We start from the raw sequence: 25,145 nt of genomic DNA, 5'->3' as shown, positions 1-25,145 counted from the left end.
CCCAAATAATGATATTTTATTTACTAAGTATATTTACGATTACTTTTATTTAATGAAATCTTCCAATTTTTAACATGTACAAAACGGCCTGCTTAATTGCTTCAAGATCCATGTCAGATCTATATAGGAAATAAATGTCTATAAACGAGCTCAAGTTTTCCAAGGAATATATGATTAAAACTCATAGTGCTCCAATAATCCATAATAAACTCTCATTGCCCAGAACGATAAGACCCATTATTTTACTTTATTAAAAATAAATTCATTTTTTTCATTTCATGTTGCTATTTACCTTATATTGATGTATTTAATTTCTAATCATAAAAAAGAAAATTTAAATTTATAATATGATAAATTTAAGAAAACTATGTTTTAAAAGAATTCGATTGTGGCGACATTTTGTGTGTTCAAATATTAAACTAAAATTGTAATCATCATCATTAACCCTTTGGTGATGGTAATGTAAAGAAAAAAAATATAATTTAAAAAAATCTTTTAAAAATCATTTAAATTATTAAATATTTACTTTCTTTTAGATAGTAATGCCGGGTGAGGAAAATAGATTTATTGAGAAATAGATATGCATATAGAAAACTAGCCAATAGGGAGATAATTATATCGAGCCAACTCTAGTATTTAAATAGCATAAATGTTTTCAAAACCTATTCCTAGCTTTCATGACATGAAAAACTCGGCCAAGTTCTTATCTGACAAATAAAAACTCTTTTCCTTTATATATAAGGATGATATAAAGCAAACACAGCTTTAAATCACTTTTAAATCTTTACCTTGGTTTAATAGTATACTTGGCCTGTTCGGCAGCTTTAAAGTCCTAAATCGAAGACATAAAAAAAGTTAATGTGCTGTTTTTTATTCTAATATTGTAGGGACCGGGATTCTATTTCTACACAAATTACTTCCTTCCTTCCCTTCCCTTACATCACTGTAGTTACATCAAAAATAAGGTTTACACCACTAAAATATCCAAATTTCGAATTGAATTAATGCTCTATCACAGCCCCTAAGTATATGAAACTCTAAGCGAAGAAAATAGAAATGTCATCCTTGTTTTGTTGTGTTATGTCACCCTTTTAATTAAGTTCATATTTCATGTATAAAGGCATTTGGTACAATATTCTAGGGAGGAAGGGGACATTGAGCTGTTTATTACACTAATCTCCAAAGTTTTTAAATCACGTTTTCTTATTCGTTAGCTACTTTAAGGATTTTTATTTAATTTTGCTTGATCATGAAGTTGATCGTCAAAAAGTTTCAAGTCAACTAATAATTCTCGGAAAGCAGCGTTGTGGAGAGCCGCCATATTTTGCCGGAGCTGGAGCCGTGATTTTCGTTAAAAAACGGCTCAGGGTTAGGATTTTTTATTAATTTTAATTTGGTTACTCTGTCGTGTCATGTGCAAACGCCCCTTTTAAGTTTTTCAAGCCCTTTTTTTTATAAAAAAATTGAACTTTTAAACCTTCAAAAGTCAAAAATTGATTTTAGGTCGGAGCCGCACCAAAATCAAACGGCTCCGCAACGCTGTCAGAAAGGGTAACTTTATGCATCATCATTGCGGATACACATCATTATTCGGGGCACTGTCTTATCCCCGTAGATCCCTGACAATATTCAATGTTGAGTCCAAATAAGCATGAGGAGAAACAAGGAAGGTAGTAAACTGGAATGGGAAGCTCACCAGTTTCAAAGATATCCTCAAGGAATTTCATATTATTTTTAAGATTATTGAATTTAAAAAAATATGTTTTTTTTTTGGCACAGGGAGTGTGCACCATATGAACGTGCTTAAAAGTTAGACTTTTAAAGATAGGATGTTTCTGGTTTATTAATATACTATGCTGTGCAACCGACCGCTTATCCGTCTGATTAAGCAACCTTCACAGTTTTCTGAAGAAAAAATATTTTACTTTCCAGCTTAAAGTGTAAGCTTTTGGGTTTAAATGGCGCGCAAAGAAATAAGTTTTTTTATGGATAATTATTGTGGAGGGGCTCGCTGGTCCAGAAATAGGACTAAGTGAAGGTACTTATTTAACATATAATTCGATTAATTTCCGCTGGATTTAAATTGGTTCTGAGCATTGAATCATATCATTTAATACACTTCTCTGAAAAATCATAAAATTAATGCCTGGTTTTTTGGCCCAGCACTCTAAAATTGTTTGATTTAAGTCTTTACTTAAAAAAAAACCATACATGACACGATTTTTAAACCAAATATTAATTTTACAAAGAATTGACCCCTTCTAAAGCATAACTACTTCAGAAAGTTTACACTCCAAAAGCACGCCGTGCCGTTTTAGCATGCACCTCATACTTCACATTGGACTGTAAATTGACAAAATTTAAATTAAAATAACTTCTTTTTGAAATGATCGGCTTCTGAATGAAGACTGTTCTAAAATATAGTGCAGAAAGGCGGCGGCTGTAAATGCTTAATTTCTGTCATTTACACGTGTTAAATCAGTAGTTACGGCTGCCTGCTTTTAAATATAATATCCAGACCAATAATTTCAGTTGAAATTCTTATTAAAATTTAAACACTTCTTGCATTTTTATAGTTCTTTTTTTGGACTTCTTCAACATTTATAAGTATTAATGATATTTCATGGATTGGACATGCTATCGTAAATATGATAATACACATTTTTTAACCATTAGAAAATGTATTCTCTAAAAGAGCCTTTCCGTTTCTTAGATATTGTCCTTGACTCCTTATTTTACATAGATAATAATTTGAAATGGCTGAACTTTTTCACTCATACTTTCTTTTAGTTCATTGTTCATTTGATGTAGAGTTATATTTTTGGGGTTCAACGCACTGCAAGCCAAGTGACCTTCAATGTAAGAAAAAAGTTTAGCATTTCTGTTTTACAACTTTACAAAAGGGGGTTCCTAGAGTCTTTTAGCAACTGCGGAATCACATTACCATTATAAGGTTGCCAGGACCCATGAGAAAGTAGCTATAATAATGTGTCTGATGGTCCTAGAATTGACCTAAAGCTAAAATATGTACAATTTAGCTTTGCTTTGCTTAACACAAAATATCAGATATAGTAACAAGGACAAAATTAAATGTATACCTGCGAGCTGCGGTGCAAAAGAGTAGGGATTTTGTATATTAGAATTTTGAGCTGTGGCGTGCATAGACATTTGTCAGGGGTGTGTCTTATACTACAGTCGATCAATTAGCCGAGATTATTTAATGACAGCTCTTCATTTAATCAACTTTCTAGCGGCTATCGTGTCTGCTAATCAAAACTAAAGGCGGTCGCAGTTGCTTTTTCTGCTTATTGTCCAAACTGCAGTGTTTGGTATGAGCGGCTGTGATTGTCTGCGGATGCAGCTCGCCAGAATTGACGGATGTCTGCGACTTTGACTACTCAAACCACATATTCTCTTGTATAGGTATTTATTGGATATTTTATTAAAGTAATTGCACATGCACGTTATTATATTGTCAGTACTGAAGGGCAAAATAAATTATAAGGAAGCCGCGCTCCTTAAAGTCTAAAAGAATGTTTGAAGGCTGTAGAGGGCGGCACATTCCAACGGACGCCAATTTCTTTTTTGTTTTCAGTCTTTTTTGCCATGTTTTGTTTGGGAAATGGACAGAAATATTCTTACAGTAATGGATATAGAATTTATGTGGATATTATGACTGGGGAAAATTGTCGTTAATTTAAGGTTGCTGACATGGATATATCACTCATTAGCCAGTTCGTTTATCCAGTGGGATGGGATGTGGTAAGGGGGTAAATGGTAGGATCGTTATATTAGCCAGCTACAAGTTTCGCTTTATTAGTGTACATGATAATCTGATGTATGATCCAAGTAATATTAAATCTAGGGTTGGGCCGGCAAATATCCGGTTATCCGGCCAAATTACCGGATATCTGGCCGGATAACCGGCCAAATTACCAGATATTAAAATAGTAAAAAAAAATTTCTTCAGAAATCTTATATAAATTTACATAAAGTTAAACTTATTCAGAAAAAATGTTATTCTAGCTTCAATAATAAGAAAATTATAGCCATTTAAGATTTTAAAAAGCAGAGATTTTTGGTGTAAAGTATAAAAAATTATAGAGCCGGATATCCGGCCGGATAGTTTCAATATCCGGTATCCGGCCGGATATTGAAAACAGCCGGATATCCGGCCACACCGGATATCCGGCCCAACCCTAATTAAATCTATTGTTACAGCATACATATTCATTTAACTTCGAGGCAATATTCATATTTAACTTTTTTAGGATATTTTTATTTTGACCTGAAGCTAATAAGCAGTTTGTTTGTCTGTCTGTATCAAAAGAGTTTGGTGAACACTGGACAACATTGGTTATTCTCTACAGGGAATCCTCATATAGATCCTAGATATAAATTTTTATTATCCATTTGGCTGTTTATTAGGTCAACTCTCTTGAGAAAAAACAAGGATGACAATATCCATAAAAGCGAAGCTCTAAAACGGTAGGACAACGAACATTAATACTTGTAGAGTGTCAGAACTAAATAATCAGAACATAAATTTATAAAAGTTGAAACAAATTGTAAGTAAATTTGTTGAAAGACTGAATAAATACAGGATCATGTTAAAGGACATACTTACATGTATACGACTTGATTGTGTTGCTTGATTATAACATTGTACTTTGTTTTCCTAGGAATCAGTATTCCAAAAATCAGATCAATCAGATACTTATAACATATAATAATAACATATAACATATAATAGAGTTGCTACGCATTCTAATTCGTACCTAATTACTACAGGAATCACCATTCAAAGTTTAAAATCGATAGGACAATTCTAACATTCCTAAATTAACGAAAAAATCTATCTGTTCTGGACGTACGAACGGACCGACTCTAATTATAAAAAAGCTTCGCATTTAAAAATCGTCCAATTCGACCGAAAAGTAATCCTTTTCCAACTGAAAAGTTTAGGGATTTCAGGCCAGTTTATAGACGTTGGAACGGTGTCGGGTTCGAATCAAAGGCAAAGCTTCTGATCTTTGACCATTGTTGGTCAATTGGGTATTTGAGAATGAGTAGGTTAGCTGAAAAACACCCCTGAACCTATACGAAGCTTCCTCAGAATTACCTAACTTAGTTGCTGATCATAATAAAAAAAAATTTTTTTTTCTATAAAAATTATTGATATAAGTGAAGACCCAAGCATCAAGGTGCTTTATTTAAGAGGTGAAGAAGAAGAAAATAGCCTCAAACCATCCAATGACATTAAAAAGCTTATCTGAAATGCACAAAACCCTAACTACTTGATATCATAAATGGTTTTAAATGTCGTCATACTTGTAAGAATTGTAAATAAAAACAAAAGACAGCTGATTTGTTTCTGCTATGCCACGAAATTTTTATAACTTTCACTATTATTTGTTTTTATGAATTTCACAAGTGTTATTTCAAACTTTTAACAACTTATTAAAGAAAACGATTGTTTAAAAGGGATTTAAAGTCTTGATATTTATTTCTGCTTCGAAAAAAAATATAAAAATGAAATTAGTCTAAAGATAATTGTTTAAACCCCCAATTTTTATTTTTTTTTTTAAATAAGCACGTATGTATAATAGTAAGATACCCAGACTTTACGTTTACCATTAAACATTTTTAAAGCTTTCCTGTTATTTGTAAAGCCCTAATGACATTTAAAACTATTATTTTAGTTTTAAATCTAATTGCTAGACTTTTCATGTGGTTTATGTGCGTCTTTTAATTTCAAAAAGACAGAAGAATTTTAATTATCATAAAAACTTGTACGTATTATTTAGATCTAAAATGTTGCGATTGAATCTTCTAAGAAGAGGCAATAATCAACATGTCATATTAAATATAAGGTAATATATTTAATATGACACAGGTTTATGGTGTGAGGGTACTTGTCAAAACCCCGGCCTCCTTGCTAGTCAAATCCCCTATTTATCGGAGGTGGAGAAATGAGGGCCTATGTTTTAGTAAAGGGGCTTCAGCACGGAATATATAATTATGTATAGCTTTTATCAATTCCAAGACTCGAATTTAGAAGAAGAAAAAAACAGACGAACACCATCTTAATTTCTTAACAGAGAACAGAATCGGTTCAGTGGTTAACGAGATCATAACGGATAAATGTAAAAAACTAATAGTATTTAAATATTTGCAGGTTTTTATCAACAGAAGAACTCGCGGCCCAAGAGAGAGCAAAAATCGACAGAATAATTAGGGTTGATCATGCAGGTTACTTTTTAATTACATTAAAAACAAGAATGATAACATTCAAAGCAAAGCTTAATATAAAAGTGAGCATATAAGACAGATGACGAACTTTAGTGTTGTAGAGAAGATGCTCTAGGATCGTGTGAATTTTTTTCACCTAATTTCAGCTGTCTATCTTTATAACAGCTGAGAAAAACATTTTTAAAAAATCAGAAAGTCACGTAGCTATTATAGAGTCACTTTGTCGCTGAAAAGAATGTCTAAGTCAAATAGTTTTTTTTGTTGTGATATGTAATTTTTCAGTTTCCAAATACTTAGGTATAACCTTTCATTTTAGGTGAATATGGAGCAGATAGGATATACGCCGGTCAGCTTGCAGTACTTGGAAATACTGATGTTGGCCCAACTATTAAACATATGTGGGATCAGGTATTACATTTTTTTGGCTTGTCCTCTGTAACCACTGAACCGATTGACTTCTTCATTTACATAGTTAACGGAAAAGTTTTGGGCTATTTATGATGAATGTTAAAATGAATTGATGTTTTGTTTTTTAATAATAACAAATAAATATTATGATTTAGGAAAAAGAACACCTAGCAACATTTAACAAATATATCCCTGAATATAGAGTCAGACCAACAGCTCTTTTACCCCTCTGGCATGTAGCTGGCTTTGCCCTGGGGGCTGGAACTGCTTTGATAGGTAGGTACAGTATAAATGATATCCTATCATATATCAAATCAAGTTTGTTTTATGTTTTTCCGTTAAGATCTCGCTAACCAAATTATTTACAATTACAAAGGCCCCTGGATGCTGATATTTTTTTTTGTATTTCATTTTTTATGGCTGTCTTTTTGCCTCCTACCATATTCTTTGAATAGGTACATATCCGCAATATGCCAATCCAATAGTTAGTATCAGGAAAAGACGAACATTAACTTTATTTAATGATCTAAAATTAAACGAAAGTAGATTGTACTGAAAAAGAAAAGAAAACACAAAAAAAAGTATTTTTCATAGAATTGATATTACTTCACATACTATTTATTTTGTTTACGTAAAATTATGTAAAAATTAAAGATTCTTTTTGGTACATATTGATGTAAACATGTTTTTAATTTAGGGAAAGAAGCAGCAATGGCCTGCACTGTAGCCGTCGAAGCATCTATTACAGAACATTATAATAAACAAATTAGGTAGGTAATTAAAATTCAAAATTGTAAACAAAAGAATACTAGGTAAAACATGTTGAAACAAAATTGGAATATTTGGTTTTATAGGGTTTTATTGACTGTGAAGTATAAATTAATTTACTGCCTTAGCTACAGGCACAGTTAAAGGTAATAAGAAATGTTTTTTTAAAAACCAATTCTATAACAAAAGGAACCGTTCCGCCGTTTATTTCTTAAGTGTTTTAGGTTGAGGTAAAAAAAAGAGTCGCATCCATAATACCCCCTTCCCCCAATACATTATTATTTTGTAAAGTATGGGGATTATGGAAGGGTAAGGGTGTAAGTCGGTCATCTACTTTTCATTTTAGTTTTAAAAAGAAAAGGGGATAGATAGGGGAGGGGGGGTAATTTTCTTTCTATTGGCAATGTCTCTTAGGAGAATGGTCATGAAATAGCTTAAACCTTCCCAGCACCTATAAGAAGCTACATTGTAAAGGAGAACCATATCGGTTTAGCGGTTGGCAAAGTCCTTAGGTATGCAAAGACAGAGAGACATCCTGTTACTTTTACATAATGATTAAAACTATGACTATTTTGCAGGGAATTATCAACTGAATATCCTGACAAGCATGAGAAATTGATTCAGACAATTTCAAAGTTTAGAGACGATGAACAAGAACATCATGATACAGGCAAAAAATACATATTGAAAAAAAAAGAATTTTCTATAAAGAATATTGTTTAAGAAGAGTGGGGACATTAGAATGTAAATTACATTGGTATCCCAAGTTTTATAACAAAGTTATCTTATTCGTTAGCTCATAAACTGTGGGAACTAATAATGAATTTTGATTGCTAAGTTCCAAACAAGAAGTGTCCAATATTTTCAGCAAATAATTTTATTTTACAGAAAGGGTATTTAGTTTATCATAAGTTTATTATAAGTGATGTGTTTATTGTCTTATTATTAAAGATCAACAATTAGTTACCTATTCCATATGAAGAACTAAAAATGAGAAATGTATTTTTTTGTTGACAGGATTAGAACACGATGCAGAAAAAGCGCCAGCATACCAACTCCTTTCCTCTGCTATCAAACTGGGCTGTGATGGAGCTATCTGGCTGTCGGAGAGGGTTTAAACAGTTGCTACGCTCCTCAGAAAAAAAACCTTAAAAATACTCTAATACTTGGCATTAGAAGTTAGATACTTGATTAGTTATTGTGTAACACATGTTTTGTTATTCTGTAGCTACGAGTATTTTCAATTACAAATTTTCGATTGTCAGGACACCTGCCATTCTCAGGCCACGGTTAGCTAATATAAAGTAAGGTCAAGTTAGAATGCGAGGTTGACATCTGAGTTAATGTTGTATGATAACCACTTTTTCGTGGACGTGAAACTAACACAACAAAAAAATAACATCCTTCCTCCAAATAGAGCTGTTATCCTTATACATGGAATACTAAAGTCTACAGAAAATTACATCATATACATAACATAACGCGTGTTAGCACTTCTAATTAACAGTTATCCATTCGTGTATCTAACTTTAAGCTTCTTGAATTAAAGAAAATAAAACAGTAAACCATTCGTGAATCTAACTTTTAGCTTCTTGAATTAAAGAAAATAAAACAGTAATCCATTCGTGTATCTAACTTTAAGCTTCTTGAATTAAAGAAAATAAAACAGTAATCCATTCGTGTATCTAACTTTAAGCTTCTTGAATTAAAGAAAATAATACAGTAATGCATTCGTGTATCTAACTTTAAGCTTCTTGAATTAAAGAAAAAGAAACAATAATGCATTCGTGTATCTAACTTTAAGCTTCTTGAATTAAAGAAAAAAAAACAATAATGCATTCGTGTATCTAACTTTAAGCTTCTTGAATTAAAGAAAAAACAAGGATGACAACATCCATAAGTAGCGAAGCACAAAAATTATGTATAAGATTTTAAAGATTAGTTGTCAAAAACATGTATATTAGGGAAAAATCACGAAACCTTTTCAATATTTGTTTTTAATTTTTTAATACTTATATATCAGTACTATGACTAACAGACTGACGGTCAAAGTAAATTGGATGATCAAAACAATGGGAAATTTAATTTTGATATTTTTAACTAAAAAAATTTTGAAATTGGACCATAAACACCAAAGTTTATTATCCTCTTAGAAATTTTTTTTCAATATTGAAAATTTAATTCCCGCCCCAAACTAAGACATACAGACATACGGACATTGATACAGACAGACGGACATTTCAAATTATAGAGTAGCTTCGCTACTAAAAAACAGTAATAAAATGGTGTATCTAAATTTGGGCTTCCTGAATTAAAGAAATTAAATACCTACCTATTATTTGAAATATTATTTTTTTTTTATTTCCTGGTGTTTTTATTGTGATACCATAAAAAGTACTTAATGAAAGATTTTTAAAATTTACAGATGCAATAAAATGTCGGCTAAGTTACAAACCCTTGCAACTTTTTGGCAGGTAAGTTTTAATGCAACATTTTGAAAAAAAGGATAGGTATAGGTAATGGTATAGTTTTTATTTTTTCCACCAATTAAGAAATGAATTCTTTTTTGTCATTTGGTCCCAAGGACCACTAAAACTGTTTTTTGTTGTGAAATGTTTTGTTATTTTGATATTGCATCTTGAAAATTAAGGGATCTTAGTGATAACACAAATTAAAAAGACGTTAAATTAATGTAAAATTATATTTGAAAGTTATTAAAAAATATTTGGTACCTACGATCTCTGGTAGAATTACTATTCTTTGGACATTGACAAATACCCTATCTTCTGATATAATTAGTACCTATTGAAAATATTTTAACACAAATGATGTTTAGGATTTTGACTTGCCAGGAACCCAGAAACATCTGGATCAACTTGCTGGCCAAATAACTGAAAGGTATGATAATATATTGAATTTGCCTACCCGGTCTAACAACGTGCAAAGGCCAAAGTTGACAAGGATGATAACATCCATAAAAGCAAAGCCCAACAAATAGAATGCCCAGACAAACGAACATAAACATTAAACAGAGTAAAAGGCATTTTATATTTATTGAATTTAATAGTTAGAAACAGAATTCCTCATATACAAAAAAAAATTGCTTAATATTTTTTTATATTCAGGCAAGATGTTAGCGACGCCTCCATGAAATCTCTTATAGATCAGAGCAGATCTTTCAAGAAAGAAAACTCAGAAGAAACAAAACAGGAATATTTGTATTCTTAGCTATTAACAAATAATTTTAGCCAATCTTTTTTTTAAATACAGAGCAGGGGTGTATATTCTGCAAATTTGACCCTGCTGATGAGGGGGTAAAAAAAAAAAAAAAATATGTTGGAAGGGGGAAAAATGTAAACATTAAGAACTGAAAACATTTTTTTCCATTTTTATCCCCTCTTTGGTGTAAAAAAAATAAATGAATAAGTGGGAGGGAGGATAATATGAATAAAATAGAGAGTTCTGAAAATATTTTTCCAATTTATCCCCTTTCTTGCTGAATAAAACTAGGAGGGAAAAAAATTTAAAAAATTTGTAGCAGGGAAAAAAATAATTTTTTTGCAGAATATACACCCCTGATACAGAGATAGAGAACTTAAGCACCTTTAGTATTAATATTAAGGCTTTTTTTACATCATTGCAGATTGAGTTCTTCATTTTATGGAAGCTTTGCATATGTTCCTCGTTGTTTGGAAAACATTTTATTTTTCATGGTGTCATTGAAATATTTGGATGAATCTTCTATTTGGAAATATGTCAATGAATACGTAGTTAGGTCTTATTCAATTTTGAGCATGCTATTAGTATTGCAATTTTTTTTGAAATAGTTTAAATTACAGCATAAGAATATAATATTGCTTTATAGTGTGTTGCCCCTCTGCTGAAAAGTTTTAGAAATGAGATTGACGCCCTTACCAAGAGATCAAAGGAAAGAGCTTAGCTTATTTCTAAGAACTTAATAATTTTGGTTAATAAAAAGAATATCCAACCAGACATACGGGCTGAATTGTTTTAGAATAATAAGATCATGGAAATCTCCACAAGAAATAATAGAAATAGAGACATGAAACTTTAATAGCAGCCGAGAAAATCACATTTTATTATATAACCCTGTAACAGCATGATAGTCGGATGGTTAGATAAATAGAGTTAAATAGTAGATGGGATATCTTCGACTAAATTTTAGACATCTATCTTCAAGAGCAGTCGAGATTATAACATTGACATACTTTACGAATGGACTGACGTACTTTGGAATTATATGTATACTTAATTCTTTACTAACAAGGATGACAAAATCCATGAAAGTGAAGCTCTGAAATCAACCATCAGAACAAACCATTGGAAAATTTTGGGACTTAATTATAGACATGCTTCGCTTAAAATGTTGTATATTGCTGTTCTTAGGAATCATTGTTCCAAAATTTCCGATGAATAGGATGATTATATCACACAACAATATGCATGTTTTAAATGGACGAACGCACTTTCTAGTAACAATTACAGAGTTGCTACGCTTTCTAAATAGTACTTATTGTTACAGGAATCATCATCTAAAGTTTAAAATTGATATGCAGGATAATTCTAGCATGACTAAATACACGAAAGGTGCTAACTGTGACATACGTACGTGCAGACCATAATTTTAGAAAAACTTCACCTTTTAAAGTGTAGTTTAAGCTCTTTATTTCTGAAGGCGGCTGAAAAAGCCTTCTTTGATATTTATCAAAAGTTCTGTGATATTGGAGACCCTGTGCCTGCCCTAGAGTTTTGTATTGATGCCATGAAGGTAACTTTTTATGTAGCATTGCCCAGGGGGATACTCTATGATTCACTTTGGCTGTCCGTCCGTTTGTCATTCCGTAACGTTATGTGGAAAATGTTATTTTGTCAGTTTCTATTTGAAACGGACTTTTGCTCTTTTGTGAAGATACATCTTTCCAATGAGATTTCAACACACTACTTTAACTTAATTGGCCCGTTGGTTTGTCGGTCATGTAATATTATTTATAAAGATTAAGTGATTTTCAAAATGGTATTTTGTTTCCTTTTCTTCCTCTCTTTCTTTTTGAATACCGAACATCTGCTCTTTAACACGACTTTGCCAATTTTTCCAATCATGTTATTTTTGTACTTTGATACTGTTACTTTTGGACGTTGGCATCCTTGTTTTTATTACTTATTTACAAAAATTTTCTACATATTTTATATTGAATAGGTACATAGTTATTTTTCTTATCGTACTGTAGACAGCTTTCCCGTATAGTAAAAAAATTTTAAGATTATTTCCAGTTTTCATATTCCATTTTATTATTTGTGGAAAATTGTCTATAATACGATTGGATACATGATTTTTCCGCATGGCTCAGAACTGGTTATAAACCAGCGGATATTAATGATTTTCCAGTTTGAAAAAAAATATTTATTTATTAATAGGGTCTGCAGAAAGTGACAGATCTGGAGTTAGAAGTTGGTCAGCTGAGAGAGACCTTGACAGCCACCAATACAGAGGTCACCAGGCTCAAGTTCAAGGAGAAGGAGCTGGAACAGACACAGGCCAGGTAATTAAAAGCGCATCGCATAATCTATGGCTATTGTTATGACCATCCGTACGTATATCAGTACTATTATTTACATTTCAGTGGGGGTTGAAATATTATGTTTTAGACAAAAAAAACTAATTGCTGTGGTGTAAAGACACAAACTATGAAGTTTTGCTCTGAAGTACATAATCACTTACCTTTATATATTATTTAGACTAAATGAGCTTGAAGAAAACATGGATGTCAGTATTCAGGCTAAGATTGCTGAAAACAGGTAAACCCAGAGAAGTTTGAGCTCTGATATTTTGATTAATTGTTAATTTATTGTAGTACAACAAAACAACGGGGCTGTAACACTATTTTCTGCCGGCTTTTATTGACGATCGGATTATTACCGAGCAATACTCTTTTTTTACACTTAATTGATAGGTTGTTTATTCTTTTTTATTTATCGCATTTTCTATTACGAATTTAGTTCTCTGTGTAACAAAATTTAGAGAAGGTCAGAAATGTACATATATTCAGATTCTGCATGGGATCCCCGGGGAGGGGAATAAAAAATAAAAGGGGTTGTTAATTATAATCCAGAAATATTTTGAAAATCGAACCAAAATCACCAAAGATATGAGGAAATACTTACTCTACGGATAAAAAATCCCTTGGAAAGATGGGATATTAAATTTTAATTAGCGGGGGGGGGGGGGGGGGTGGAATCAATTTTTTTTGTAGCAGGAAAAGAAAGGTATCTTGTGCATGCAGAATATAGGTATCTACACCACTGTACTGGAGAAGGCTAAAAAGGATGTTATTTATTTCAGGGAGTTGATTGAAGCTGAGAGTAATGAGAAGCTGAAAGAGATGGAGGAGGAGAAGTTGATTGCTGAACAAAGACTTGCTGAAGCTGATGCTAAAACTAGACAGGAACATACATTAACTTCATTCATTTTATTTGGTGTAAACCCCTCAAACCAACAAGTGGACCAGAAGATACCCCTCTTCTTGACGGGCCTTATTTGGTTTTAAAGAGGGATTATCCACTTTTTGTAACGAAACTTATTACTTAAAGGAACTCATAAATAAAAAGAATTACAACACTGAAATTTAGCATGGCACTTACTTTAATGAGGTACAATGTGGAACTGGAAAAATACGTTTGCTGAACGATTCCTGCCTATTTTTTTACTTTTTTTTTTACAAAATTAGTCAATTTTAAAAATCCCTTATATTTGCACATGACGGTTTTCGACTGGAGCGTCGGTTTAGCCGCCCTTACTTCACAGTTCCATATTTTACTTTATTAAAGCAATTGCCATGCTAAATTTCAATGCTTTAATCCCTTTTTTGGTTGAGTTCCTTTGTGTTAAAAATCATCCATATCCCCCTTTCGAGGCCTTATAACTAAGAGGTTCTCATAAGATGTAAAAGTTAGTGTGAAATGAAATCCAGGCCCAACAACTACTTAATGAAACCCAGGTTGAGCTAGATGACATTAAAAGTGTTCAGGACAGAAAGGTAAGTTTTCAAATCTTTTCTACCATACCCTTTTTTTAAGGCACTTGGTGTGTCGGTCTCTTTATAATTCCTAGTAAAACTACTGAGGACATCAAATATATTTGTTTCACGATATGTCCGTCTGTATGTCTGTACTGCTCTAGATTACATATATTATAAGATAGGCTGCTAAAAACGTGAATATTCATATGACAACGAAACATCTACTATATATCTACATCTATATCCGCCTGCCTGTCTGTTATACTGTACGTGAGATATTTATTCTCTATTTATTCTTTAGAGAAATGCCATGTCAGATGAGATGGAAATGTTGTTAGAAGATTTGGACAGAGCTAATCAGAGAGCAGCTAATGCAGGTTTCATAATCTAACTTGAACTCATGTCTGTATATGTGTCTTATATCTCTAAAAATGATTCTTATACCTACCGACTAAAAAGGTCCTTTTTTAACAACTTTCTGGGTAAGCCTGCCAAGAAAAAAAATAATTTTAATTTATTTGATGTTGTGTTAAAATTGCCCCTTTTCTGTAATTTTTACCTAATTACTTAAAAATTATAGAACACATATTACGCAATTACAACATTTTGATATATTTTTAGAAAGAGAAGTACAACATCTAAATGAGAAACTTGCTGAGACCAATAAAACTGAAGACAATACAATCCAACAATCCATAATGCCTGAATATGAGCCCAATGACCACAAGGATTTTAACCTGCAGCTGGTCTCCAAGGAGAGAGAGGTTGCCCAACTACTTGCAGAACTGCAGACAGCTTCCAAGTCTGCTCAAGAGTGGGAAGCTAAATATACAGGTTTGAAATTCATAGGGATCTTAAGGGATAAGACGGTAGATGATAAATTATTTAACATCCCCTTTTATCATAAACATATATATGCCTTTGATATATTGAATTTATTTGTATAAAAAAATGGACACTGCTTATCAATCAAGACTCAATAAAAGACGTTTTTAAGCTAACGAATAAGAGAATGTTTTTATTTTTACTTATGAAATCAGTTTATCCTCCACTGGAATAGATATTCGTGTAATCTGCACGTTAAATGACAATCTATATGTGATCGTTTTTTTTTCTTTTTCAAATAAAATTTTTATTAACATTTTAATATTTAGGTTCACTGGGAAGCTTAGAATCCAAGGTTTCTCATTTAGAACAGGTGAGTTTAGTGTAATACCTTATATGGTACTAGCGGCTACGCCCTTAAAAGCCTCTAGGAGCACTTAAGGTGGTAGAAGGAAAAGTCGACACCTCCCATTTTCAATTTGAGTTTTAAAAAGAAAAAGTTTTTTGGGGGTTTTCATTTTTTATTTTAAGGGTGGAGATGCCCGTCCCCAAAATAGTTAAAAACCTTCCTTGGACCTACAAGAAGCTTCACTGTAAAGGAGAACCATATTGGTTTAGTGGTTAGTGAAATCCTTCGCTACAGACAAAAAGCTTACTACTTTAGGTATATAATAAGATTGTTAATGAAATACCTTTATAGTATGTCCCAAGGTATATACATACATCTCAACTATTGCAGACAACAAATCCTTTAATTGCACGACCCTTGTCTGGAAAACCTAACTTTGAAAGTATGTCATTGAACAGTATCCTGCGTTTATGTAATTTTTCACATTTATATTCAAATTTTCTAAGACTTAAAAATTACTAGGTATTCGTTTTATTAAGTTCTGACACTCTACAATTGTTTAAGTTTGTTTGTCATACCGTCTAGTTTCAGAGCATCGCCTTTATGTATGATGTCATTTTGTTTTTCTTTGTTCAGGATTGGAAAATTTTTTATGACTTGACAATGAAAGCCCTCTAACACCAAAATAATTGTCATGAATGATATTGAAACCCTTATTTTGAATCTTTTAGAGGAACACAGAGTTGGAGACAAGATTAAATGAACAAAAAGATTATGAACAAATTAAGAAAGATCTTAACATTCTTAGGAGCATGGAATTTTCTTCAGGTTTGGTGACTTAGAATTATCATATTAAACTTTATATAACTTCCTCCTAAAAAGCGGCACACAGTGTGTACCTTTTCCAACAGATTTTGAATTTCAATGTGTTATTTCATTTGTATGGCTCAAGAATCTTCGAAACAATGGTATTTAAAAAGGGTGGCTGTCATTTTGTATGTTTTAGATTACGTCCTTCTCTTTTTTCAAAAATTCTTTTGGTTTTATTTTGTTCTTTAACCTGTTAGTCTAACTCTGCTGGCCGTCATAATCCTTACTTCTCGAAGCAACAATTTTTTTTTCATTTGAAATTAGGTTAGGTACCTACCTAGTAATTGGTTGAGAAATTGTGGGATTGTAAAATGTTTTAACCAGTGTATCTTTTGTATAGACGAAAAGGAGGGTCAGCAAGAGAAGCCACTGGAGGTGTTGATTCTGGAGAAGAGCAAAGCTCTTCAGAATGAGAATTCTCTGTTGAGATTAGAGAAAGAGAGATCAGCCAGAGAATTGGAGGGAGCCAGGGATGTTTGTTCATTAATTTCAGTCTTTTATAGATTTTATTAATATGGATATTTAAGGTTTTGATTTATCCATTAATTTAGAGCTTTTAAAAGTTCGACATCATATAATGTTCTATTTACTATTTTTTTTTTTGTAATAAACAGTCTTGATTTTTTAAAAAGAAGATCTCACGTTAACTGGTTAAAATTTTCAGTTTTAATTAGTGATGGCAATCCGTCGAATTTTTGGGCCGGATTCGGATTCCGGATTCTTAAAGATTCCGTCAAAAAAGTGGCGGATTCCGGATTCTTATTTTTGGCGGATTCGGATTCCGGATTCTAGCAATATTTTAAAAGAATTTTAAATTTTTTTAAAATTAAGTGCTACATATGTCCTAAACATCAATGTTCTTGGTGTTCTCTATAATTCACTTCCGAGAATCGAACCAGATTTTAAAAGATATTTTATATAATGATGAAAATCTTTGCCTTCAAAGAGGAGGAGTTGAAAGAAAAAACTCAAGACGCTAATTTTAGCCTACCAAATAAGAATCCGGAATACGCTATTAAAAATGGATTCCGGATTCGGATTCCAAAATTGGCCAAAAATTGGGCGGATTCCGGATCCGGATTGCCAACCCTAGTTTTTATACTTTAGAACAATAGCATCTATATTGAAATTGACATTTTAAAAGTTTTTAAATATCGAAAGAAAATACTTTTATGTTCGATTTCAGTTTCAATGTAACCACTTTGAACATTCAATCCAACATTAAAGTTCTTCAAAACGAATCATAAATACTAAAAAATGAACATTACATATTAACAGAGAAGACCTTGCCTCCATGAGTGCTAAGTATAAGAAGCAATGTGATCTTGTTACACAGCTGGAGGGACATGTAGAGCAGCTGCAGACTATTAGTACACCCTACAGGTTGGTAATCTAGTTACACAGCTGGAGGAACATGTAGAGCAGCTGCAGACTATTAGTACACCCTACAGGTTGGTAATCTAGTTACACAGCTGGAGGAACATGTAGAGCAGCTGCAGACTATTAGTACACCCTACAGGTTGGTAATCTAGTTACACAGCTGGAGGAACATGTAGAGCAGCTGCAGACTATTAGTACACCCTACAGGTTGGTAATCTAGTTACACAGCTGGAGGAACATATAGAGCAACTGCAGACTATTAGTACACCGTACAGGTTGGTTAGCAAGTTACACAGCTGGAGGAACATGTAGAGCAGCTGCAGACTATTAGTACACCTTACAGGTTGGTAATCTAGTTACACAGCTGGAGGATCATGTAGAAGAGCTGCAGACTATTAGTACACCTTACAGGTTGGTAATAAATTTAGTTACACAGCTGGAGGAACATGTAGAGCAGCTACAGACTATTAGTACACCTTACAGGTTGGTAATCTAGTTACACAGCTGGAGGATCATGTAGAGCAGCTGCAGACTATTAGTACACCTTACAGGTTGGTAATCTAGTTACACAGCTGTTACTCTATAAGTGATAGTTCTGTATGTCTTGCCTTCTGTCTGTCTGACTCTATCTGTAATGCTAGTTCGAAGCGAATTTAATATTAAGTGCAGATAAATGATAAATCGCTTTCCTTTAGTTTTTAGCTCTTCATTTTCCTCGACTTCCCCTTCCCTTCCAATCCTCTTCTTTCCCTTCAACTTTCCTAACGATTCACTGCAACATATAAATATTTATGAACATATCATTAAAGTATCTTTGACAACATTAAGAATTCAAAGTTTTTTTATCTGGTTTATTTATTAAGGGAAGAAGCAGAGGGAAGATCTTCATCAGATATGCTGGCTGAAGTTTTACATGATTCTATGGATGATGTATTCATGAAAGAATCTGTCAGTCTGTCTGGCTCCAGCCCTACTCCTGGAGGACAAGGTAAGGAAGATTTATTTAGAAAATAGATTTTCATGTAAACATTATCTAATATTGTTTTTTTTTTCAACATGAGAAAAGCATGTCTCTAGATTCTAAGATTAAGTTTGTTTTGATCTATTTATCAAAGTAAAACGATGTCTGTTTGCTCGTCGGAAGCTTAAAATCTCGAAAATCGCTGAAACGATTATGCTATACTTTTCAGGAAATAAACCTACTGGTTCTTTGGTGGTTTTATGCTAGTAATTTCCATCAAAGTAAAACTGTGAACTAATCTATGATTTTGAAAATATGTGTAAATATTTGGAGGAAGGGCTAAATACTATAATTGATAATATTTTATTTTAGAGAGTAGTGTAGCCCTGTTAAACATCATGAAGTCTCAGAGAGAAAGATTCAGGAATAGTATACTATTGAAAACTATATCTATAGTTTAAAAATTATTCTTATTTAAAAATTAATCACATCATACTTAAGTTGTTATTTTGACTGAAGTGAGAATTGCTTGCTTATGCATAGGTAAAGAAGGGATGGGAATATAATTTACACTGGTACTTGAATTTATAACCAATAATCATGTTTTTCTGTGTATCACAAACTTTGGGTTCTTTCATCGAATTTTGATTGGTTGATTCCAAACTTTTATATCAACAATATTATTCGACAGAAGGGATAATTTTATTTATCATTATTGTGGATATTTACTAATGTATCGTCCTTTTTCTTATTTCTGAGTTGAGTATTATAAAATGTAATACATTGGTGCCTTAATGACTTTTTATCTGAGATCCTTTGTTTTTTATGCTACCTGAATATGCATCTATAGTTGTCTATGATAAAAGGTTGAGAAATGAGGAGTTAGAGCTAGAGAATGAACAACACCAAGCACAGGCATAGAATATTAAGATTTAGAGTATTAGATGGGTATTTTATTTCAAGAAAAACTGTCCCAACATTAATGAAATGGAAATGGTGCGGTTCTAGATAAAAGGTTGCTGGAATTTAATGTTTCCCCACACACGCACGTACAAGACATCTGAGAAAACTCAAATAATTCATTATGCTGCAGTAACTCACAGTGCACTTATGTGCGTGACAAATTCCTTCTCTTTGTGTTCCTTTCTTTAGTCAAGCGCTCTATTATACCACAGTAAAAATATTTAACTTAAGAACTAAAAATAAAAAATGAAGGGTTGACCTTCTCCCTCCTTCTCTTTAAATCGCCGTAGCGAGGCTGCATGATATTTCTATATCAAATACTTTAATTCTATTCTCTTAATTTATATTCTATGAGTTTAGGTTCACCTACTGCAAGGAGAAATTCAACATCTTAAACAAGACAATTTAAATCTGTATGAAAAGATAAGGTATTAGAAGAAATTTCTAGTTAAATTTTTTGTTGTGAAAGGAAAAAAAATGCAGCTGTAACCAACAACTGAATTATTTCGAAACAAATATTTGGTATTTCAGCCGTTTTTTCGTAATTTTGGGTGTAAAGGCGACATTCTTATCTGCCTCCCAAACATTATTTTAGATTTACTTCGCTTATTAAACATAGGTACTTTATTCCTGGAAAAAATGTATTTATCAATAAACCTGGATAAGCTGGTCTTATTTTAGTTTATCTCTAATCCAATGTTGCTAATAAAGTGCAACAAATCCTTGTCTGAAAGTGCATTGGGCTATTTTAGATCAATGCATTCCCCCCACGTGTAATGTGTGTGTGTGTGTAGCCAAAGTTTCTTAGTGTTTGGACCTAAGTAGTCATGGAGTAGGACGAGACACTTTTGTATGCTAACACCAGGGCCAGCTCAAGGTCCACGCTCAAGTACAAGTACTTGACCCGCTGTCTCAAGGGACCTACTCATTATTACCTCACCCTCGCCGAGTATGGCAGGTGTCCCAAATTAAGTCACCGTAATGAATGACGCTCTCCGCAGAGGAGCTTGGGATAAGGGTAGTACTGATATTATGTACTTGACTATTAAGTATCCAAACTTACTCAATAATCCCCTTCTTACACAACCAGGGGAAGTTGCGTGAATGTATTCGACTGAGAAATTCGAGTTGCCATATGGGGACTAGAACTCGAACTCTCATCACCGTAACTCAGTGCGTTACCACTGAGCTACGACGCCCCTATACCAGTTTGGCTGGCGGGATTAGAACCTGTTCTAGGGCATCCTGGAAAATCATGTATCGTATTACAGCAAATTTACCACGCATAATAATATCATAAGATTATCATTAGGGTCAACAAAACTGTATTAAATCTTAAAATTTTTTATTTTACTATTCGGGGAAAACTACTTAAAATACTTAAATAATACAAAGGGACAGACAATTTCTAATTCTTTGATTTAGATTTTTACAATCCTGTGGTACAAGATCAGGCACAAGGTCTGGAGCTGACGTCCAGGTTCCTGTAGAAACTAAATATAAATCTTCTTATGAACAGAGATTAGGTAAATATCCTTATATATAAGTAACAGGATGTCTATTTGTGTCTGTCTGTTTGTATTGAATGATCTTGTTAACCGCTGAACCGATTTGGATCTCCTTAACAGTGTAGCTTCATATAGGTCCTGAAAAGTCGAAAACTATTTTTGTGGAGGTTATCATCACCCTCCCAAGAGAAATCACCTCCACCCCTTCCAACGAAAGTTGAAAGTGGAGGTGGGTCGATTCACCATACTTTAATTTTTCATACACATATATTTTTAGATCCCTTTTCGTCATTCAATCAATCTGAAAGACAGAGAAAATATACACAGCTTTCAGTATTAGAAAAAGTAAGTAGATATTTATTTTATTGACATGTTCTTGAGTAAATATTAATTCTCTAATTTCTTATCAGAAATATGTGGGAGTGGGCTGTGTAAACACTCCCTCCCCCTTAGAATAGAATTGGGTTTGGCTAGTAAACCCCCTGAATAACTTTAAAAAGATATTGGAAAAAAATTATGTTGAAATTTTATTTATAGACAAGCTTTTTTAATTTACAGAAAGAGTGTTTTTTTGAGTAGCTCTTAGTCTTGGAAATCTCCTGAATTTTCTGTAAAAAAAAGTTAAAAATTGAATTATTAGACTACAAAAGCCTAATTTTGCAGTATAGAACCCTAAAACACGCCTATGAATAGTTCAATTTTAATTTTTTTTAATTAATTCACTATATATCCGTCCGTAAATCAGTCGGTCCAAAACGTTGTGGAGTTAAATTGATTGTCTTGGCATCTATTTAAGATAGACTGTTGAATTTTTCAAAGATTCCCCAACCCCCTTATGCATCCAGTATATACTTTACTCTGTGTGTCGGTCTGTCAGTAATGCTATGAAATATAAATATAAAAATCACGTACGAACGATTTTGTGACTTTTTTCTCTTAATATGTATGTTTATTCTTGATTAAAACAAATGCTATTTAAATCTCCTTATCCGCATTCCATTCCATGATTTTTTTGTGCTTCGCTTTTTATGGATGATGTCATCCTTGTTATTGATTTATCCCACATGATTGAAATAAATTTCTTGTCTATTTTCTCATTTTTTTCAGATTATTTTATCCCTGGTCCGGTTTATGGCAAGTAACAAGACAGCTCGGCTTGGAGTGTTCTGTTACATGGCATTTCTACACGCTCTGGTATTTGTAGTCGTCTACTCTATGGCACTCACGGATGTTTGCAAAAGGAAAAATATTTTCACACGATTTTATTTGTTTCGTGTTTGATAGCGAACACTCCCATAACCATTGAAGAGGAAAAGGGGGAATTTAATACCATTACCTACCCTATTTTTTTTAAGGGGAGGGGTTGATTTTGTCCAGGAGATTTAGATATTGTTGATGAGAGTTTGATAGACAAACAAACAAAAAACGTAGCACTGAATATTATGAAAATGTTTTCGTACAGAGATGAAGCTGCTAAATGGCATGGCGCCTTTGTTGGTCATATGCAGGTAAACAATTACCAATAGTGTTGTTGACATTTCCATAACTAGCAAAACTCATGTTGCTGTGTTTTTGACAGTAATGGGTGAGATTTTGTCATACAATTACCTTTAGGGTCTTCGGCATAATATACTGAGTGTTACCATTAATACAATGAGCAAAAATACAGCTGAACAAAAAAACATAGGGGCTTTGCCTCAACATAAAGGGCGTTAGCACTAAAACAACAAGTAACAATACAGTTATTGTGTTTTTGACAGTAAGTAGGCAATGGCATGTTATGTCATATTATTGTTCAGGTGTACAATTACATGTAATTTTAGGTTTGTCGGAATATAAGGGTTGCTGCAAGCAAAATAACATTTGTTGTATTTTTGTCAAATACATGTAAACATGAAAAACAAGGAGCTTTGCCTTAAACTGAAATTAGAACAACATGCAAAAACAAATATTGTTTTTATGACAGCAAGTGATTTTGGTTTTGTCAAATACAGGTTTACAATCACCTCTTGGATGTTTACAAAAAAATTAGGAGTGCTGTCATACCAACAACCAGCAAATCTCTATCCCCTTTCTAACTCAAGAGGCTCTAAATCTCCACGAGTTACTATTCCCGCGGGGCTCTTATTAAGTTTATTCAACCTAACCAAAAATAAGGACCAAAAAAGCATTTGCTACATTTAGTTTGTTTTTGGATCATATGCGATCTGAGGCAAACCATCATTTTCCCTTTATTCATAAAGTTGGGAGGAAATAAGTATCTGCACTATTTATTATTCTTTTTTTTTAGGAAGTACATGGCCATCTACCCGACGATCATCATGGATAAAAACTATAAAATAATTCTTATATTTTGCTATTTTAAAATCCACTAGAAAATCACAATTTTGATGTGATAAAAAAAACCTGTATAATAAGCTACACTTCTGTGATTATGAGTTATGAAATTATTTGTAAAGTAGTTAGGTACACGAAAGGACCGGGATAATTATATCATATTTATCTCGTTGTTGTTTTTTTTTAATTTTTTTTTTTTTCTGTTATGCTTAAGTTATAATTTTGAAATGTTACCTTTTAATGCACCCCTAGTATATTTGGAAATTAATATATTTGCAAAACCAACATCATTATACTAAAGTAACAGGATGTCTGTGTGTTTGTCTGTGTGTTTGTACCGAAGGATCTCGCTAACCGCTGAACCGATCGGGTTCTCCTTAACAGGGTAGCTTCTCACAAGTCCCGGGAAGGTTTATAACTATTTTGGGGGAGGGTACCACCACCCTCCCAAGAGAAATGACAAAAAAATCGAAATTTTTTAAAAATTATGTGAGACTTCAACGTCAAATATTAGGTATCGTACATAAAAAATTAACTTTAACAAACAAAAACATTTAAAGTGCCACTAGAGGCCTCTAGGGGCGTAGCCGCTAGTATACTATATAGTTATAGTTTATCATTCCTCCCAATACCTAGAAATTCATTCGTGTATCTAACTCTACAATATTATTTATGGTGGTGGCTGGCTGGGTAGAATGTTAGGTTTTGTTCTTGTATTTAATTTTAGTTGGTGAATTTTTATTTTTCTGAATTTGCCGCTAAAATGAACAAGGGGGGGGGGAAGTTCTGACACTTTTTTTTTCATTTTTACCTGTAGAGAGACAACCTGGAGGCCTGGAGCTCCGGAACCTGGAGGCCTATCCAAAAAATCTTAAATCTGGGGGAAATTCATCATACAAGAATGATTTTATCCCTAATAACCTATCCTCTCAGTCCAAAGACAAAGCCTATAATCACTGTTTACGCAAAAGTGTCAGAACTTCCCCCCCCCCCTTAATATAACGTTGTTTTTAAGAAGTTAATCAATTCAAAATGTGTTACTTTGAGTGTGATATTTAGATATTTATTAAAGTTTTATTATTGTTATTAGTTCTTTACTAAAGTTTTAAGTTACTCCTGTCCTTGAGTACGTAAAACCATTCATAAAAAAAACATTATAATTCTTTTAAAATCAATAAATTAAAATTATTATGTTTTACCTACTTATAATGGACCTATGTTTTTGAGTGTGTTAGGTTAATATTTTCTTTTTTCAAAGCTTTGATAATGTTGCAATACATTTTTTTACTAATGCTAAAAAAAGTGTGATATAAATTAATTTTACAAATAATAGCATATGCATTTTATACTTATCCTATATTCAATAAATTTTCAAAAAAATAAGTTTGTTTACTATCAGCTGAATTATTAGTGATTTTTGGCTACGCTCCGTAGTAAAGACGTCCTTTTTATCTGCCCCCCCCCCCCCCCCCCCAATATTGTTTTAT

At 32.7% G+C, this 25,145-nt stretch overlaps 2 protein-coding genes across 2 annotated transcripts; both read left to right on the top strand.

The window, feature by feature from the left end:
- Positions 1 to 5,407: 5,407 nt before the first annotated feature.
- On the top strand, positions 5,408 to 8,606 carry LOC145329739 (NADPH-dependent 3-demethoxyubiquinone 3-hydroxylase, mitochondrial-like). The gene is made up of 7 exons (XM_080174109.1): positions 5,408 to 5,873; positions 6,179 to 6,252; positions 6,569 to 6,660; positions 6,816 to 6,936; positions 7,358 to 7,430; positions 8,007 to 8,098; positions 8,446 to 8,606. The coding sequence occupies exons 1-7, from the start codon at positions 5,815 to 5,817 to the stop codon at positions 8,544 to 8,546; spliced, it is 612 nt and encodes a 203-aa protein (XP_080030235.1). The 5' UTR covers positions 5,408 to 5,814; the 3' UTR covers positions 8,547 to 8,606.
- Positions 8,607 to 9,148: 542 nt separating this feature from the next.
- On the top strand, positions 9,149 to 23,826 carry LOC145329737 (protein CASP-like). The gene is made up of 25 exons (XM_080174106.1): positions 9,149 to 9,271; positions 9,704 to 9,902; positions 10,265 to 10,326; positions 10,554 to 10,638; positions 11,294 to 11,357; positions 12,126 to 12,217; positions 12,865 to 12,989; positions 13,186 to 13,245; positions 13,790 to 13,893; positions 14,419 to 14,483; positions 14,767 to 14,842; positions 15,087 to 15,299; positions 15,620 to 15,663; positions 16,371 to 16,467; positions 16,850 to 16,979; positions 17,788 to 17,892; positions 18,753 to 18,877; positions 19,223 to 19,275; positions 19,718 to 19,765; positions 20,174 to 20,241; positions 21,239 to 21,339; positions 21,599 to 21,666; positions 22,429 to 22,562; positions 22,784 to 22,829; positions 23,612 to 23,826. The coding sequence occupies exons 2-25, from the start codon at positions 9,864 to 9,866 to the stop codon at positions 23,648 to 23,650; spliced, it is 2,043 nt and encodes a 680-aa protein (XP_080030232.1). The 5' UTR covers positions 9,149 to 9,271; positions 9,704 to 9,863; the 3' UTR covers positions 23,651 to 23,826.
- Positions 23,827 to 25,145: the final 1,319 nt, after the last annotated feature.

Source organism: Acartia tonsa, chromosome 10, assembly GCF_053477335.1.
Source record: "Acartia tonsa isolate MP-2025a chromosome 10, ASM5347733v1, whole genome shotgun sequence".
Taxonomy (NCBI): domain Eukaryota; kingdom Metazoa; phylum Arthropoda; class Copepoda; order Calanoida; family Acartiidae; genus Acartia; species Acartia tonsa.
The sequence above is the reverse complement of the archived record's forward strand: the minus strand, read 5'-3'. Positions and strand labels throughout refer to the sequence as shown.